Source organism: Dryobates pubescens, chromosome 15 (genome assembly GCF_014839835.1).
Source record: "Dryobates pubescens isolate bDryPub1 chromosome 15, bDryPub1.pri, whole genome shotgun sequence".
In the NCBI taxonomy this organism is placed as follows: domain Eukaryota; kingdom Metazoa; phylum Chordata; class Aves; order Piciformes; family Picidae; genus Dryobates; species Dryobates pubescens.
Genome location: NC_071626.1, coordinates 10,991,018 through 11,010,397, shown reverse-complemented (window position 1 = coordinate 11,010,397; position 19,380 = coordinate 10,991,018). Strand labels below are relative to the sequence as shown.

At 43.4% G+C, this 19,380-nt stretch overlaps 1 protein-coding gene across 2 annotated transcripts in view; it reads right to left on the bottom strand.

Annotated features, from left to right (window-relative positions):
• SYN3 (synapsin III) overlaps positions 1 to 19,380 on the bottom strand; it is a 196,851-nt gene that overhangs the window by 28,140 nt on the left and 149,331 nt on the right. For both annotated transcript variants that reach the window (XM_054167914.1, XM_054167915.1), the window contains one exon: positions 2,368 to 2,430. In XM_054167914.1, the coding sequence (XP_054023889.1) occupies positions 2,368 to 2,430 (63 nt within the window). The remainder of the gene's footprint in view (positions 1 to 2,367; positions 2,431 to 19,380) is intronic.

Sequence of the window (19,380 nt, the reverse complement as noted above, 5' to 3'; positions counted from 1 at the left end):
TAGGTTCGTTATTTTATCCTTTGTTTCTTCAGTCACTGCTTTTATCAAAGCATGACCTGATGCAGGTGCTTTATTAATATTTACTTTCTTACACTCATCTAAACCAAAATCAAGCCTCTCTCTTTTCATGTTGTATGTATTTTACAGCTCAAGACCTGCTATTTCCTATTATCATCTCTACTTCTGAAGACCAGTACAAAGAAACCCTTTAGCTCTCCATAATCTTATCACCATTTATTGCTTTTGCATTATGATGGCTAAAGCTACCACTATGTCTCCTGGAAACTTGCCTCTTCTGAATTACTTAATTGGAGGTTTGAGGGTGTTTTTTAACCTGTAGGTGTTACTTTTCTGGTATATCCATAGTCTGCCTAGATTTCTTTCTGTCAGTCCCACTCGGGCTTGAAACTTATTGTCACATAACCAACATGAATTAAATTCCTGTTGCTTGTCTTTTAAACCAACTGATTTGTTCTTCAAGAAGGCTAATTTAACTGGTCTCAACTTTTCCTTCAGGCTGCTTGTGGCTGGAAAAGGACCCAAACTAAAACCATAACATCAACAACCCTTCCTTCCTGTGCCTTCCTCATCTACTGAACAGAGCAGTGGTGAATCTCTGTGCCCAAATCCACATCCAGACTTTGCTAGCAGTCCCTAGTAAACTTGGCCTCAGACCAATTCTTTCTTCTAAGATGCTGGCTTTCAGCCTATCTTCATCTGGAATGACTTCCTACTTACCTTCTGTGTACCACTGTGTGCAATTGTGCCTGGAGTTTGAATAGAAACCCTCTCCCTACAATTTATGAGAGTGAAAATCAACGTCATTAAAGAATAAAAATGGAGGGAAAGTGAGAGGTGGAAGAAGATCTGGTGTCTGGTGCAGAAGACAATAGCAAAATATTCTGCTGAGAGTTTTGTCTGGAAACACTGCTAAGCTTGGGGTACTTTTATTTGATTCTGCCCTCATTTCTGTAGCCACTGGGGGTCCTTTGTACACAAGAGAGATACATGAAGCCCCCCCTGCACTACAGGTGAAACTGCAGATCAACTAGAGACTCAGGATTGCAGGGTCTCAGAGAAATGCAAAGCTTTCTTCAGGGATATGTTTCTTTCTCCTGGTTTGTCCTGACTGGATTTTGCTAATGAAATCCTACCTGGGGATATGTTCAGTGGCTCACTCTCCAAGCAGCTTTAGGCTGTCTGTACTCAAATTAATTCAATGACACCTCTGCCTGTTTAACTTGTGCAGCACCAGTATTCCAACAAACATTTCCTGCTTATTTAAATGTTTGTACTTTGATGCTGAAAGCCAACTCCACCACTAGCCCAGGGATTTGAACCCACTTCCTCTCCAGCAGCTCGCACCCAGTCAGGGTACTTGCAACCAAAGGAAGAAAGATTATGGGAGTTTCCATGTGCAATCCAGGAAGCCAGAAAGAGCTTCTGTTTTCAGAACACAAGCAAACACGCTGTACCAAGTTTAAGTTTGGCTTACCTATATATAATTTTCAGGCAAAGTATGAGGCTGGGAGAAGGTCTGTCTGCTCTAGGGAAGCACCGTGACAGGGGAGTCAGTTATGTACCACCCGTTTAGATTCAGAGATGATGTATGAGAATTTCTTGTTCCAAACCAATCAAGTTTTAGACAGGTAAGGGTATGTTTTTTAAAAGGTATATGCAAGAAAGAGGAGGATAAAATGCAGCTGGAATGTGCTGCTGATGCCTTACTGAAAGAGAGAGAGGAGCCCAGTCACCCCAAGAAACAGGGGCTGCTAATTCACTGGGGGAATAAAGATCCCAGAGAGCCTGGGAAAAACAAACAGGTCCTTCTGGGGAGTGAACTGTTTTTCAGGATTCCTTGGCAGGCAACCAACCACTCTGCTTTGTAAGGTCTTGTTCTTCCTTGGAAGGAGGAAAAAAATAACTGAAGGGCTCCTATTTTATTGAATAAGGTCATCACAATGTGCTCAAAAAGACCAGTGCCACTGCTTCTCATTGTGAGAGCTATGGGCTATAGCTGTACATTACAGGTGCTTGAATAAACAACATTACCACTTTCAGGAGAGAAGAAAATGTATAAATTACAAGCCTAATGACTTCAGCCCAGCCAGCTTTCCACCCCACTCTTCACAACCCCCCTTCCCACATCCCAGACAGCCTCTAACCCAATACCACTGCTTGTCTCCGGGTGCGTGACAGTGGAAAAAGGCCTTTTCTCCCACAGGAACAGCCAGTGCAACCCAGATAGGCTGTGGGGAGGTTTAACCCCTTTGCTGGCTGCCCACACTGTGTGTTACAATCACCGGAATGCTGTGCCACATGTATAATTCTGTTAAGTGAGCTATACATATTCTTTCTTTTACTTACCTTCCCCATTCCAGCATGAGCATGTCCCAGCTTGACCACCACAGGGAAATTTGGAGTTGTGAGCTGAAAGACAGAAGAAGAAGCTCCTCATTAGTTATTTCTTTCCAGCCACTGTATTTCAAATAGTTTACTTTTATTTAGTAGCTTTTGTCCCCTTCCTGGATGTCAACGGGAGGATTTAAAAATAGTTAAATAAAGATTGTGTGGTAGGATAATAAGCACTGGGATCTGTGTGATCAGAAATGGAAGCCAAGCAGAATTCTTCACTCTGATCCACTTCTGCTGCCTGATAACAGTAACCTCTAAAACCTTTTTATTTTTACCCACTGCTTTTCCTTCCATGTATGTGTGTACACCCATATGCATGTAAAAACAGCTACAGCTACAAGCCTGAGTAAATGAACACTTCAGTATGCTGAAAAACATTCTAATTGTGAGAAGGACAAGGGTTGTTTGTTTTCTTCCCACACAGACTGCTCTGGCATTTAAAGTGAGTGTGAGCAGTTCTTCAGCAGCTCCCATTTCCCTCCCATTAGCAGTGGTGGGGGCAAGGAGAGAGAGAACAGGGGCCAACACTTGGGTGACACTCACAAAGTCTGTCTATTCATAAGGCCTCTTCCTCTCTTCTCTAACTTCAGAGGCGGGTGTAGGGAATAAAAGAAAACAAAGAAGTGCTGGAATCAGCAATAAAAATAGATGAAAAAAATTATGTCATGTCTTGCTTGGTGTTTACATCAGCCAGGGTCCTGCCATCCAAACCATGCAAGTGTGTCTTAGTGCACATGTGGGATTTTACTGGGAGAACTTCAAGCATCATCTCTGCCTTCTCTTGCTCAGTTTGATGCTCATACAAGGATTCACTTGGAGTGATTGGCTGAGAGCTGGCTAGCTGGACTGATAGGAAGTGCACATGCCAGGAGTAACCAGAGTATGTCACTGGAGGTGTTTAGGAAGAGACTGGATGGGGTGCTTGGTACCATGGTTTAGTTGATTAGATGGTGTTGGATGATAGGTTGGACTTGATGATCTCAAAGGTCTTTCCCAACCTGGTTATTTCTATTGTATTGAATTCTATTCTATTCTATTCTATTCTATTCTATTCTATTCTATTCTATTCTATTCTATTCTATTCTATATACACCACACCTCCTCTACAGCTGGACCATTTCTACACCTCTGCTTGATATCCCTGCGATCTTCATCTTGTCCTTCTTGCCATCCAAATGCTATGCTTTCAGTACATAACCTGGTATTTTTTATTGCATATTTAATTTTCTTTAATGAGAATTCTTTTAAAAGACAATTTTTGTCTTTATCTGAATGCCTGAAGTGATGATCTCTATTCATTAAGCAGTTAGCCTGGAGATCTGGCAATGGGAGGGAGCTGGTTTGGGACAGATAAATGGCTCTCCTATTTATTTAAGTTTGAGAATGGATAAACAAATTGTTCTTGTGCTAATTACCAATTGTCTGTATGGACAGGCAGGCGCTACGCCCTACAGATAGAATAGTGCTGCAGACTCCAGCTGTGGCAGCTCACTATAAATAACAAAATTAGTAATGAACGCTGCTATGTTTTGCTATTCAGATGCTTATATAATGAAGTGTCGCAGGAAAGGGGAACAGTGAGTGCAGTGTGTTCTCAAACAACCTGTGCCACTTGTGAGGACCTTCAGGCAGAAAGCTGCAGAATCCTCTTTGGACCACAGAAGGGCACACAGCTGCAATAACTCACAGTCCTGGCACAGGCGGGGACCAGCACCCGCTGTTTCAAAAGAAGAGGCAAAGAGACTGTGATAGGTGACCCTCCTGAAGCCCCGCAGTTAAGCATATGTTCAGGCACAGGAGTCTGTGCTCTATTTCCCCTTCACCTCTCCGGCTGTTTGTAAGAGCCTGAAACTTAATTTGCTGCTGGCATAAATGCATCAAACGGAGGACTGCTCCTGAGGCTTACTGAAGATGGGAATATGGATGGGCTGTATCAGGCCTTTAATGCTGGAAGATGAAAGGTAACCTAGCAGTAAGGGCACCCACCTGCTTAGGCTCTGGGAGACCTGGCTCATTTCCCAGTTCTGTCATCCATGCCCTATGCACACTGTTTGAGCCAAAGTGCTTGCAAGCTCTGGCCTCTGTTCCCTGTTTATGAGCGGAGGCAGCAGCTGTTCCTACTGCACAGGAAAAGCAAGCTACATGCTGTGAGCCAGCCTGACACCCTGGCAAGGAGGCCAAAAAAGTGTGCATGATAGATAATGTTATATCACCAGCTCAAAGCAGCCAGAGGCAGGAAGTGATGTCTCTGCTGCCCGGTTTGTATACCCTACCTGTGAATTTTGCTGAGAGACCCTGGCTCAAGCATGGAGCCCAGAAGTGGGAAGCATCTGTTTTCCTGTGTACATGCAAAGAAAGTGTGGGATTCAATAAACAACCCAAGTTTACTGCTAGCCTGGAAGAAATCACTGGCAAATGACAGTTCTTTGCGCAGGCCTCTCCTTTTCTCTTTGCTTCTTGGAAACATGAGCTCAGCTTTCTTGGTAGGGCTTGGCCTGATCACACGTAGGGGTGACCAGCTGGTGCCAGCGCATGCTGGAGTCACAAGCCACTTGACCCGGCCATATTGCACAGGGCTTGGTGTGAAACACAGCTTTAGACTCTAAATATGTGGCAGTCTTGCTGGGAAAACTGTAGCTCCAGGAAAAGGCTGGGTCATGGTTTGCCAGGTATCTGCTTTTGCCACCGAAACTACACCAAATTTCTGTGTAAGAGGATTTGCCTTATGAGGGAGAGCAGCGCATACACTGACCATCACTTTACAATAGGTGACAATGGAGTGCCCTTAGTCTGTGCTGAAGTTAAGTGAAGTTGAAAGCTCTCAATAGTCCACAGGACTAAAGCAAGTAGAGTCCGTAACCACCTGATAACGGAGCTAGGAAGCTCTTGCTGAAGTGGTAGAAGTAGGCTGAACTCCACTGGAGTCAGTGGAGATACTCAGAGCTTCCACCCAAGTCCTGTGGTGGCTTGAGTCCCATTTCTGCTGCTAATAAGGTGGCCAGGCAGCATCCTTGGCAAGTACCCAAGTGGACATGGAAGCTGAAGAAAGAGAGAATGATTTATACACACATCTCTGAGGCAATTCACACACAGACGTGGTAAGATGTTCTGGGGGTGGCCACAGCAGCCACAAGGGCAGAGCCCTGAGACGGGTATTTGCACATACTTAGTCATAGGTTTCCTGGGAATTGGGATGCCTATAATCAAATGATAGCACCAGGTTTTAATAAGAAAAGCATGTTTTTACCAAAATCATGCAACGCATTATATCTCTGCCTTTCTGTGTGTTTAAGTTGTAAGGAGTCTTTTGTTCTTGGGAAATGGGGAAAACCACTTTGATGCTTTTAAAATGTGCATGAACTGTTGACAGGATCTCTGTATGTTTCGGGATGTGACCATAGCGCAGAAGCTAGCTCAGAGATGAGACACAGGGTTCGTATGCACAACCCAACCCTTTGAATTAAAATCCCATAAATGCATTCCCAGAGACTGTTACACAAAAGCCTTGTTACACGAAAGCAAGGTTTTCATATGCATCTAGAACTTGGTGTATGAAGGTGCCCATCTAGAGTCAAGCGTGAGCAAGAGCTCAGCAAAGCTGAGTGAAGGGAGAGCCATGATTTTGTTTCCAATTTACAGCAGTGGTGGCCCAAAGTATATCGTTTTAGCCCTTGGTTTTATGAGCTCTCCCCTGTGTGTAGGGTCACTGCAAAGATCACTTTTCAGTTAATGAGTATTTTGGCACTGGTGTGTAAAAGTGAGTGCTGGTATGCATACATTAGCCTTTATTTGAAAACCTGTGGTTGCAAACTATGACACTTTCCCCTTCACGCTCTGTCCCTCTTTTACAACAAAGAAAGAGGTTTGCAGTACTCCTTGTAAATACATGAAAGGTTTTTGTGTTTCTTACTGGTGGAGCAGTAGAAAAGAGTTGGATCTAAATGGATCTGAAGGGAGGAATCTTAGATGAAAACTGATTTATCTCATAACCAACACACTTTCCACTTTCCTTTTTTTTTTTCACTGAGTCCCTCAAGACAGGTGCTGATCTTAGGGCTGTGATTTTGTGCACAGTTCTGTAGCCCAAGTTCATAATGCAAAATGTCTCTTTTGATTTCCTTCTGCCATGTGTAGTTTTTGTGCATTAGTTCACATTATGCATCTCATCTCATCTGATGTACTTCCAGTTTCCAGTATAATTCTTTCATCTGCAAAGACTTTCCAGTCAATGCTAAAATGAATAGTACAGGTTGCAATGACATCATGGATAATATTAGGAAGGACCTGGGGAGATGGAAAGATCAAAACTTAGGTCTCTTGGCACCAGAATTGTATTACCATAGGCTCTAGTGTTTTCAATCAGGCCAGAAGCCCCCACAGCACAAGGTACTGTAATATTTGTTTCTCCTTTACCCTAGAAGTAGTACTGTGACTTTTTCAAGCTTTTGTACTGTAAACCTGACCTTTCTGTTTAGCTGCCTTTACTTGTATGATGACAGAGTGTGTTCTAGGTGAGTACCTAATGGATTCTGGGAATGCTGTTCGTGCACTTGAGAGGTAAATGCTGAAAGTTATGTGTGTGGCACTTCCCTGGTGTCAATTAAGTTGGACGAGCAGCGAATATATATAATTTCCTGTAATAGCAGGCAAGCTGATTCAAACCTACAGGAAAGCAATGATGTCATGACATGATGTCATCGTGTTTATGGAACTATCTTATTGAAAATCTGAGCTGAAAATCAGCATTGGTTGCATGCCAGCCCTGCTGGGCATGGCAAAGTCAGGGCCATATAGTGAAATATGGAGGTGACGCAGTAGCGCTCCCTATTATTCACTTACTCATGAGTTGATGTAACCACCAACTGCATGCAGCATGGCCTCCTCAGCGGATTAATGCTGTGGCCCCATAGAGTTTTGTGGTGGCCCATGAGTGTGACAGACAAGCTCTTCCCCTCTGCTGCTTTTCAGATCAGAAATAGTACAAGAAACAAGAAGTAATCATGGCAAAACATGTTGAACAATGGTGCTAGCATTAACATCTGTGCTTTATTAAAGACACATGATATGGATTCCTTTAAAACACACACATGTGTATTCATTACTGCATTATAATTATAGCACAAAGAAGGAAAAATAATTTGCTGGGGAAAGAGAGCCTATGGTTCCAAGCCAGCTCAAGTAAGTCCTGAGGAGGAATAGGTATCCTCAAGGGTCTCTGAAGGAAGGAGAAGATAGGGGGTATGATGGGAAAAGTGATGATATTTGTGGCAGGAAGAGTTCCATAGCAGCTGAATCAAGACAGCTTTGCACAACACAGGACTTGAAGCAGTATGGTGATAGTTAGATGGGATGGCAGCTGGAATACAACAGTTCTCCTTCTAGCAAAACAGGAGACAACATATAATTTTAGGATGTGTTAAATTTTACAGTGCTCTGCTGAGCTGGGGTGGTGAAATCAGTGCTGTGGATAAGGTGGATGATTTAGTCCACAGTAGTTTCAGTAATAGGCAAGGGAGGCTTATAAAATCCAATGTGAATAAGCTAACACACTTGATGCAAAACACTGTGAGGGCAGAGGCCAAAGTTTTAGCAAGGAAGCTTTGGAGGTGGCATAAAGAACTGGCAAGAATGGGGCTGCTTATTACAGGAGTTTGTGGGAGAGAAAAAATGCAATAATTTGAAAGGGACCTCACTGCTGTGGGCCTGGATATCTGTGAGAGCAATGGAAGAACCAGGAATGAGAGCAAAGCAGATGGTTAGATTTAAGAAGATTTAGAGAGATGGATTTTTCATTTCACTCAGCACTGGAGATGAGACTTCCAGCTTCAGACAGGAATGAACATGGAGAGTAACTAGATAGAGATATTGCATACATCTATTTTTGCTACTAACTGAAGTCAGCAATGTCTTAGCGAGTGAAGACTCTTTTGATGAGTATTGTGTCCAGTTCTGGGCCCCTCAGTTTAAGAAGGACATTGAGACACTTGAACATGTCCAGAGAAGGGCAACAAGGCTGGTGAGAGGCCTTGAGCACAGCCCAGTGAGGAGAGGCTGAGGGAGCTGGGATTGTTTAGCCTGGAGAAGAGGAGGATCAGGGGTGACCTCATTGCCCTCTACAACTACCTGAAAGGTGGTTGTAGCCAGGAAGGGCTTGGTCTCTTCTCCCAGGCAACCAGCACCAGAACAAGTGGACACAGTCTCAAGCTGTGCCAGGGGAGGTTTAGACTCAAGGTGAGGAGAAAGTTCTTTACCGAGCGAGTCGTTCGTCATTGGAATGTGCTGCCCAGGGAGGTGGTGGAGTCACCATCCCTGGAGGTGTTCAAGAGGAGATTGGATGTGGCACTTGGTGCCATGGTCTAGTCATGAGGTCTGTGGAGACAGGTTGGACTCGATGATCCTCGAGGTCTCTTCCAACCTTAGTGATACTGTGATATTGTGATACAAAACCAAACCAACCCAACCATCCACAGAAAACAACCAACCACCCAAACCCAAAGTAAAAAAACAAACCCAAAACACAACAACCCCAAAAAACCAGAAAACCCAACAGCAAGATGACTTAGTCCCCACATCCTTGGGCAAACAAACCACAAGCCAATGTTACAGGGTTTCTAACACTTGCTGTGGTTAGAAGAGGTCATAGAAAAGGTTAAGCATGAAATTAACCTTTTCCATTGATTCCATCTCTAATATTACTTAACTTCTCCTTTATAAGCAACAGGATGCTTTTGAAAGATGAGTGTGAACGTTTGATATTATTCTAATTCTCTTGGAAGTGTGAGAATTATATCAACAAATTCAAATAAGCAGATGCTCAGCAAAAAAAGTAATATAGTAATTGTGTGTAGGCATCTGTGCATGCTCATATGCACAGGCATATCTAGCAGTCCTGGTCAGTAAATCTGCACTACCACATCAGAAAATACAGGCAGGTTTTTAAAAGGTTGTTATGAGTACATAGACAATTTTAATTTCTTAATGTGTGGTGTTCATTTAGCCAACATTTTGCAGTGTTGCCTTTAGGGAAGCCTCTTCTTTTCCCTTATTTGCTGGGAGAGTGACTGCGTCCCCCCCAAACCCTTGTGTTGAAAAACTCTTTAAATATTTTTTCCTGGCATGCAGTGAAAGAGAAGAAGAAACTCATAAGACTCCTCTTCCTCTTGATCTGAATTGAGTACATTTGGCTTTGTTTTTCTCTAAACAAAATATTCCACTCTTCACAAACACACTGCAGAAGGAGAGATGGTGAATATAGGTTGTTGACAGGGTGGGCAACTCACTAGAAATTTTCTTTTGGTGAGTTACCTTTGGAAAAACACTTAGTGCCTAAGATGTGGTAGAAGATACAAGGAGACATGGGGGGGCTGGTGCGGAAGTGCTTTATGATGTTATACTGGAGTACTCAAAGCCATTCTCTCTTTCAAGAATCCCTGAAGTTCACAAGATGTTGGCCAACAGAGGTCTCTCTTTGCTCAGCAGGCTTGACTGTTGCTTCTTTGGGGGCAGACTCTGGATTCTCACTGAATTCAAAATAAGCAGTATGGGGTTTCTTCGAGAGAACAAAACTTCCCTGAACTTCACAGTGGAAAACAACTTTTAGCAACAGGCACCATAGGAGTAATTAGGTCTCATTGAAGTGGATCATTCCTCTGTTACTGCTAGTCTCTTAACCTCAGCATGCAGTCTGGTGCAGGTGCTTTCCTGTCTCCAAAGGGCAAAGTGAATATGGTTCTCACCCCATCTTTTACATAAAATGAAGCTGCATGCCTGGACTGCAAAGCTCAGGAGAATCAGACATGGTTCCAAGGTCTTGGTTGTGATTTCACAGCCTTCTATAGCACATTTGAGAGTGGTGCAATTATGTCAGTGTAAAATGAGAAGCGAGTCCTAGTCTTATTGCTATATTCATCAAGTAATACTCTACCTGACACAGAAATGGCTCTAATGTTTTGTTGGAAGTCTCATGCTGTTGTAACTGTGCCAATGACCCTGTGCAGCCTTGGCTGACATTGCCATGTCAGATGCCTGCAGGAAGAGGGCCACAAGCAATGAACCATGGATGCTGCCTAGTACAGAGAACAGGATACCATGGTCCACTGGAATATCTGAAATACCCTCTGGGCTCCTGAAAGCTACTGGGCAATGGGTCACTGCCTCCTTCCTTCTTGCCATTCTTCAGCACTCAGAACTGTAGAAATAGGAGAGAGAACCAGGAAGTTGCAGCTGCTTTATTTCTATACTTTTAAAAAGCACATCTTGATGAATGCTCCAGAGCACACAAGGTACTTGGAACACAGAGAAGAATGAGGAACAGGAGAATTGTTACCCTGCAGCTAGTATCTCAAAGTATGTCTATACCAATAAATAAAATAATGACATAGCAAGGACACTGGTCCTAAGTTGCCTATACTGTTAAATTGTCAGAGTGACCTCTGGCACATTCTGACTCTAGCCTTCCCCTCAAACAATTCCCAAGCACAACATGGACACCAGCAATAGTCTGCAGTATTACACCATGGGATACTCTGGAAGCTAAGAGATCTTGATAGCATGGCTGGGGTTGGATCATGCCCTATCTTTGTACGCTCTCACTTTAGTGTCTTAATCCAGTTGTAGAGGCAAATGCTCTATCACATGTAGCTATATGTCTTACAATTCCCATATGATATTTTCCACTGATTCTCTTTTTCAGACTGAATTCAGCATGGGTGCATTTTTCACCTACAGCCACAGGTAATTACACTACATTTCTTTTGTCTAGTGACCTGGAAAGTCATGTATTACCTCACATGAGAAATATCTATGCTATGGGCCTAGTTTGTCCTATTTTACAGATAGGTCTCATTTTCAGCATTTTGAGCCCTTAGGCTCATGCAAGAATTCAAATACTTCACTAATATGGCCTGGAAGTGAGATACTCATCCCCTACTTTTTGTGCTCTGGGACATAATGTGGGTAGTAAGTGTCTTCAAAACCCTATGGATCTGCTTCTTCCATGGGCTGCACTTTCTTTGAGGTTTTCTGACATGAGTTTTACCTCTCCATGTTCCATTCTTAGAGATTTTGTCTTTGAGTTAGGGAAATAATCCAAGACTGTGACACTGCTCTGAGAAACCCCTTTCCTATCCAGGTTTTTAGTGCATGAGCCCAAAATGGCACCACACTGGTACCTTTCCCCCTCTTGAGGTTTATTCCATGAGATTTTACACAATCCTGTTCTGTTTCCTAAAGCCATTAGGGCTTCCAACAAAGTGGAAGAAACAAATTCAGTGGGTGTCCTGTGCAAATATCCTATATTCATACCTTGTCTGTGACCACAGTACTGAGCAACAGCCTAGTCTACCATTAGGTGTCAAAACCAGCAGGGAAGTTGAGCAGGCTCCATGCAGGACATAGGCAGTTATTTTCAGCTGGGAATGCCTTCTGTTTACATCTTTTGCAGCTGTAACAAGAAAAGGGATCCTGAAGTGAATGCATTCAGAGGAAGACAGAAGAAATCACTGTGTGGATCAGCTGTTTTCATCTTACAACCACCAGCTCAGTTAGTGACATTTTTCCTTTGCTGGGCCCACACATTGATGTGCCTCAGGCTGCAGTGGCCAGGGGTGGTAAGCAGCAGGAAGCAGAGAAATTCCTTTTGGAGTAATACATAAAACCTTCTTCTTCAGCTTGGTCAGGCCTGGGGTGGCAAAGGATGCTGTGGTCTCTGTGACCCACTCCTTCTGTTTTGCCTAGAGAGAAAAGGTTTGTCCTTTACTGGAAAAAGATTTCACTGATTTCATCTGTGAGGTAATATCTTCAGTTCTTTGGGATAAGTGAGCTGGTCCACGCCCAGTACAGAAAGGCATTTGTTTCTTTCCCAGGCACATCACCGAGGCTGTTGTGGGATTCAGGTAGGATTTTGGAATGTGGGCAGAAACCTGCATGAAGGTAAATGGGAATGAGTCTGAAAGAAAGAAGTTTTGCTCACCAGGGAAGCTCACACCTGTCACTCTAGCTGGAGGCACAGCATGTGAGGCAAGAGGAGCAGAAACAACGCTCACCTCCACTGCCTGTTGTCACCAAACGTGTTGTCCTTCCATCGTGACATCAGCATTGTGCTTGCCCAATGGCAAAGCTGAAACTGGTTTGGAAAAATGGGTATTTGTTTCCTTGTTTCAGTTCTACCTTTTTAACTCCCCTTAGACTTCATGCTGTTCAATTACTTCTCAAAACTGATTGCTGAATTCTTTCAGAGTGGTCCTGGCTTTATTTTTCATGGAGGAAGTGCCAGCATCTCAGAAATGCAGCGGCTGAACTTCTCTGCTGAGCTTCTGTGCTGCACAAATTGTTGCTATCAAAATATATAGACCAAACTTCAGGGGAGTTTGCACTGGCAAACAAATATGTGTTTGCCCTCTGAAAGAAACAAAACCATCCTTTAATCTATTTAGGAGTGCTGGAAACCTGTAAGATAAAACTTAGTCTCAAGTGGGAGAAGCCAGCTGAGCTTTACACTTTTTGTTGTTTTGTTTTGTTTTGTTTTGTTTTGTTAAATTCTGAAATCAAAGAGGAGTTTTGCATACATTTGTCCTTGTGGGCTTCTCAATTTTCACCCATCAGTTTTGGGCAGGACAATGGAGAAAATGTTCAAAACTTCCTGTGCAGAGATGGCTTGGCTAATTCCGTGCTCAGAGAGGAGCAAATGTCCAGGCTGTGCGTTTGTATATTTTTGGACTTCAGTAGCAAGAACCTCTGACACTGAACCTCGAGGACGGAGTACGATTTTGTATGCATTTTGTAGACAGCCCTAATTAGCTAAATTAGTTTGTCTACATCATAAATGTAAAGCAGTGAACACTGGATTTGTCTTTAATTGTGGCATTGCTGTGGTGATGGGTTGCAGACTTTTTTTTCTTTAACTTTCTCATTAGTACTTAGCTTTAGGCATTTGTGAGAAACCACAGCCTCCAAAAGCTCCCACTCTTGTCCTCTTAATTTTGACTCACAACATTTTAATGGATGAACAGAAAGGAAAGAAAGCCTTTGGTTCTCATACCATTCAGCAAACCTCCGGCTGGCACTGGCATTGTTTGGGAACCCTTGTGAGGATGAAAGCAAACTCTGTACAGATGTGGCCTCTTCTGAGGCTGCTCTTTGAGGACTGTTGATTCTCAGAACAAAAAGCACGTGAAGAGGGTGAATGGCAGGGGATTTCCATGGAGCTCTCTAAGGGAAGTTATTTTAAAATGATCTTGCACCACACAGGGCTAGTGATAGTCCTCGGTGGGAGGGGTTCCCAAAAGCAGGAATGCTGCTGTGACCCTTTGTACTCAGTGAATTTTTCCACAACTTCAGCAGGACTGAAGCTGGCACATCCGTTCCACACAGTGAGACGCTGTGTGGAGATCCTTCGGGCCAGTAGGCTCATGAAGTACATCACGACGCAGCCTCACCAGGTTGTAGCTGGGAAATGTAGAGCTGGCTGAATGTGGCAAAAAGAAAGCCATATAGTAGATGGCTTGTGCAGGGGCAGCTTGATTTTTGCTGTTCTCAGACCTTTCTAGGGATCTGCTGCTGTGTAGTTTTGGACCTTGGTCTCCACCTGTGAGAAGTTAATGGGGTGAAGCCATCTGGTTGGGTATCTCTGTGCCTACCATGAAGACGTGCTCGTGGAGCACTCAAAACAAATCCTGTCCTTCCTTCCTAAACCCTTACACAGGGAGTTTATGAGGCATGATATGCAAACCCTGCCCCATGAAAGGATTAACCAGCTCTCAGAAACTGGGAGTGGTAAATGAGGTCCCTCCTGAAACTAATCCCACTATGAGTACGACCACTGATTAAATTGAGGCTTTGGATGGTCAAACTGTAACCGGGGCAGGAAATTTGGTTACATCCATCCAGCCGTCTGACTTCATGTGGCTAGTGCTGTCCTGAACTCATCACTATGGCAGCATGGCATCTCACACGTAAAGGCTGAAGCCCTGGCTGCACTGAAGGCAATGGGAGTGACCTCATTCATCTCAGTGAGGCTTTGGTTTCTTTTGCAATGTCTGGTAAAGAATGTTTATCTCAAATTCCTCTCCCACCCTGAGGTATTTTCACTGTTTTATTGCTTGATGATGCAACTTGCAAGCAATCTTGCGAGGATGGCCTTTTGTGCACGAAGTTGAGGTTGAGTGAGAGTAGGAAGGCAACTGAGAGGCTGTAGTTGGTCACCCAGCTTATGACACAAAGTCCCATGGGGACATGGACCAAAGCTGCCTGGAGGCATCCCTGTGTCAGGGAGAAGCAAGCTCATCTGGGAACTTGGACCAGTGCTGGGAAAGGTCGGAAAGAGGGGAAGCAGCTGACACCTCCCCTCTTATCTCTTCTCACCCACCTGCAAGGTCACAGACAAGATCATCAAGGAAAAGCTGGGATTCTTCCTCTCTAGGGTGGCACATCTCTGTGCCACAACACTGTTGGCCTGGGAACCAGGGGCCTTGTTTGCCCCAAAGTTTCTGGATTGACGAGGTAATACTCAGAGACACAAACCATTTCTATATGTGATTTCTTTCTTTTATGTCATAAGCTAATTGCTTCCTTGTACCACAATGTCTTCCAGCTGTTGGTCTTTATCTGTTTCTGTGTTTCTTCTGCCACTCTGGTGCATCAGTAATTCAGAAATGGTTCCCACATTTCCTCTGCTGCTACAAAAGGAACAAGAAAACAAAAATACTCACAGGCAAAATCTGCTTGCTCCTAACTGCATTCTCCACATGAGAGGCTCCAAGATCAAATTCCATAAAATATCACCTATAAAGGATTACTTTGCATTTGCTGATGCAGAACTTCTTCCTTGGTGACACTGCACACGTAGAGGCCCAGAAACAACCAGGACAAGCTAAGCCATGCAGTCTGTGACAAACTCGGCTTTATTCATGTATGTGATGAGACTACTTGTCGAAGCGTACAAAGACTGCCCTTGTTTGGGAATAAGAGAGAATGAGGACCTTCTATTTCGTTTATAAAACTTGATGTGATCCTTCTGTATCTCCACTAATAGATGACAATAATTATATTGAATTCACTCAGATTGACTGGGCTGTTTAGAGGTGTGCTTAGGTGGTACACAAGGCTAAATAAACAGCCAGAGATCAGATTCCCAGAGCTGCAAGCAATCCATGCAAGAGGTGAATTAAACAGGTCCTTCTTCTCCAAGCACTGCCTTGAAACACTTCCTAACTCCCAGGAGCAAATTCACAATTATTGTGCTTTCAAAATATAGAGTAGTACATCAGTTTTACTTATTTTTAACTGCAAATAGGTTATGAAGAGAAAGCAAAGAGGCATGAGGAGTTGCCCAAAGAAGTGGGTGAACTTGGCAGTGAGGTTCAAAGCTGACCTTTGCAAGAGCTGTATTAATCACTGGCTAAGATAACATCTGTCTTATAACTTCAACAGAAGACTGGCATCTGAGTTTATGGAAAGAGTGAGGGAGAATATTTCTGTGGATTGGGAGGAAGAAATGAAAATGGAAATGGATGTATGGGATAGGTGTGAATTGCAAGTGAGCTGGCTCAATGGAGTGATGCAGAGCCTATTTGCTTTAACTCCCTGTGAGTGCTACAGGAGTCAGGTGTCCAGGGACAATCTGATCCTCAATTCCTGCTGCCCTCCTTCGCTTACAGCTTGTTGATGGGAAAACAGAGATGTGAAGAATTAAATACCCAGGTGCAAACCGAACCAGCTCTGAACTGCAGTGACCTCTGTTTCAGGCTCATTAGTTTGATCTGTCTTGGTACTGTCAGATGGTGGCCAGAATTTTTCTCCCAAGGAACAGCCAGAAAGAGAGGTCTATTGCATGATAATGTTCATGAGCAGAGTGAACTGCTTCATGCAGCTTACAATGCTGTTGGCCAAATGTATCCATCAATGAGCAGGACAGATTTAAACCATGCACTAAGTTTTTATAATGCTCAGGTTTATGCTGAGTTCAGATGGCATTAAAAAACTTAGTGCAATTGATATCCTTGCCAGTTTCTCTCTGGGAGACAAATTGCCAGTGGAGAACAGGTACTTTGGCCCTTTGAGTCATGCTTGGGGCATGAACCTTGCTGCCAATATGTGGCATTTGTGTTAGCAGCAGTGCCAGATTGAGACTTTTCCTCTTCTGTGAATGATTGGCACCCTGAGCTCATGTTAGATATATGTCAGTTACATTTGAACAGGATGTTACCTTGCATGTCAAATGAAGAACAGAGTTTTAGGATGGTAGAAATATGCCTACATTGAGACTTTGTGCAAGCAGAAAAACTGTAGGCTTTTGTACTGCTCTGTGAAATGGAGAAAGTCTCACCAGAGAACATGTTTTTTTAATAATGAGGTACTTATACTGATTGTAGATTACACTGAAAACCTCTATGTGTGTTGCCAGCTAATAAGCTAATAGTGTAATCTCATCACGAAGTAGCTTCTGCTCACCCTCTTTTCTGCAGATACAGCCTGAGTTGCCAGATTTGGAGAAATAATGGCTTAGGTCTAGGGTTCAATAGAGCTTTGAGAAAACAATTCAGCTAAAGCAAGCACTGACTGAAAACAAGGGGCACCTCCTCTGGTAAGTGCTACTCCAGTGCTGCTGGCATAGGGCTGAGACCTTCACTGTGCTAGGCATTGTACAAAACTATAAGGCCAAGACCCAGGCACCCAACTGATGAATAAACAGGAAGGCAGACATGTGCAGTGTAGTCGGAAGGTGGTCAGCACAAGTGAATATACATCAAGTTGTGATAGAAAATTTCCACTGCTCTTTATTAGTTACTAAGCTAATGAGGGGTGGATCCTGCTAGCCTGGTGTAGCCTCTTCTGGGAGTCACTATTTGATAGTCAGGAGCCATTCTGGAGGTCATCTCTAGGCATGTGGAAGAAGGTTATCAGGCGTAGTCAGCAGGAAATCATGCTTGACTAATCTGAGCATTCTATGATGTTGTGGTAGTTTTAGGATGTACCTTTCAATGCACCACATAACTGAATGGGTAGATGCAGGGAGACCAGTGGATGTAGTCAACCTTGACCTCAACAAAGCTTTTGAGACTGCCTCCCATAGCATTCTTGTGAGCAAACTCACAAAATGTGGAATAGAGGAACAGACAGTGAGATGCGTTATGAACTGGTTACACAACGGAGTGCAGAGAGTGGTGATCAATGGTGCCAAGCCCAGCTGGAGACCTGTAACTAGTGGAGTCCTCCAGGGAGCAGTGCTGGGTCCAGTCCTGTTCTAGAGGTGTTTTTTGGGCCTTTTTGGTGTGTTTTGCTTGGACACAAGATGATCTATGGTCAATATATACAATTATAAATTAAACTCAGAGTGTATTACGCTGAATGCTGTGCAAAATACACCCTGGTTTAGCATTTACACTCAAAAGACACAAGATGAAAGAGAATGATCTTCATTCTGGGAGTGAAGAACTGAAACACTGGGGGATGAAGTGACTTGCCATGAATCAAACAGGCAATCTGTGGCAGAGCCAAGAATAAAATCCAGATCCCACTGAAAGAACCTAACCAGGAACATCCTTCCCATTGAACAGTTTAATTAACATAAATGAGGGAGTAGGTTAACTCAACATGTTTTAAATTTTACATATGTACTTCAGAGAACACAATAACTACATTTTATAATCTAAAAATAAAGAAACACATATGTCTGTCAGAAAAACAACAGGCACACACACAAAGTAGTTAATCCCTTTATTATATGTGGTGTGAAGTCCTTCGTTAGGACTAAAATAGTGATGTGAAGTGAAAGAAGAAGGCGAAGAACTCTCTCCTTCTGTGCTAGTTTATTAGAATTAAAAATAACCCTTCTTATAGGTCTGTGCTGCCTTAGTGTGTAAACAGAAGAGCCAAATGACTGGTTCTTTAAGCACAGATTATGTCAAATCAACCACATTCTCAGTCAGCACAGTGATGTTCAGCAGGCAAGAGGCAGAGCTGAGAATCTGCTATCACCTAATAAGTACATATGAAATGGTCCAAAAGTGGAAGGAGTCTGGAAAGCACCTGAGCCCTCCCATGCACTGAAATGGAAGATAAGAGCAAAAGAGATACAATAGCAAATCCCAGTCAAGGGGAAGATGCCTTTTAAGCTCAACAACAAATCTGTCTAGTCTTTGAAGTTGGCTACACCAGGCTTCATTCTCAGACAGCATGGTGAGAATTCCTCCTTAAAATTAAGACCCTGGAATAGGCATGTACTGAGTGTAGGAAAGCTACAGATGAGTGACAATAGGATTTAAAGAGTAAGAGAGACAGAAGAACTGATTTGGACCTCATGGGAACATTCACAGAGCCTATTTTACATGCAAAACACTTGCATTGAATTAAGCTAAATCAATGTAAGCCAGCTGGAAACTGATCAATGGGGATGATGCTTACAGCAAACAAGAGGTTATTTTTCAGAGGCTGCATACCAGCCAAGGGCCACGTAGCCCTGGTCAGCACAGATTCACAGGGAAGGTCAAAAGGCAACAGCTCTTGTGCTAACCACTCTTGCAACTCATTATGCAAGCACAGCCGCGTGTCTGTATATTACAGCCCTCCCAGGCCACAGCATCACCACCCCTGACAATAGAGTACTGAGCTGGAGGCAACTACCCCTGCAGAGGAGAGTGTGTGAGTTGGAGCTCGGTATTATGCTAGATGTTGTATGTGTGGCCAGGTCAATATAGAGCACAGGACGAACAACTTGCGGGTCTTCTCTGTCCATGCATGTTTTGTATGTATCTCAGCCTTTGCTATCCTGGGGTCACTCGTGCAACTCTTTTCCCACAATTAAAGTGAAACTAGAAAATGTGGCAGATGTGTGGCTTTTGTCTACAGATCTGAAAAGGCACAGCACTCTCTTCCTGTGACAGTGCTACCAGTATGACACAAACTCTGCTTTGATTTTCAGTGAGGCAAATTTATGCACATTTTTCATCTGCGAGGAACCTCAGGAAA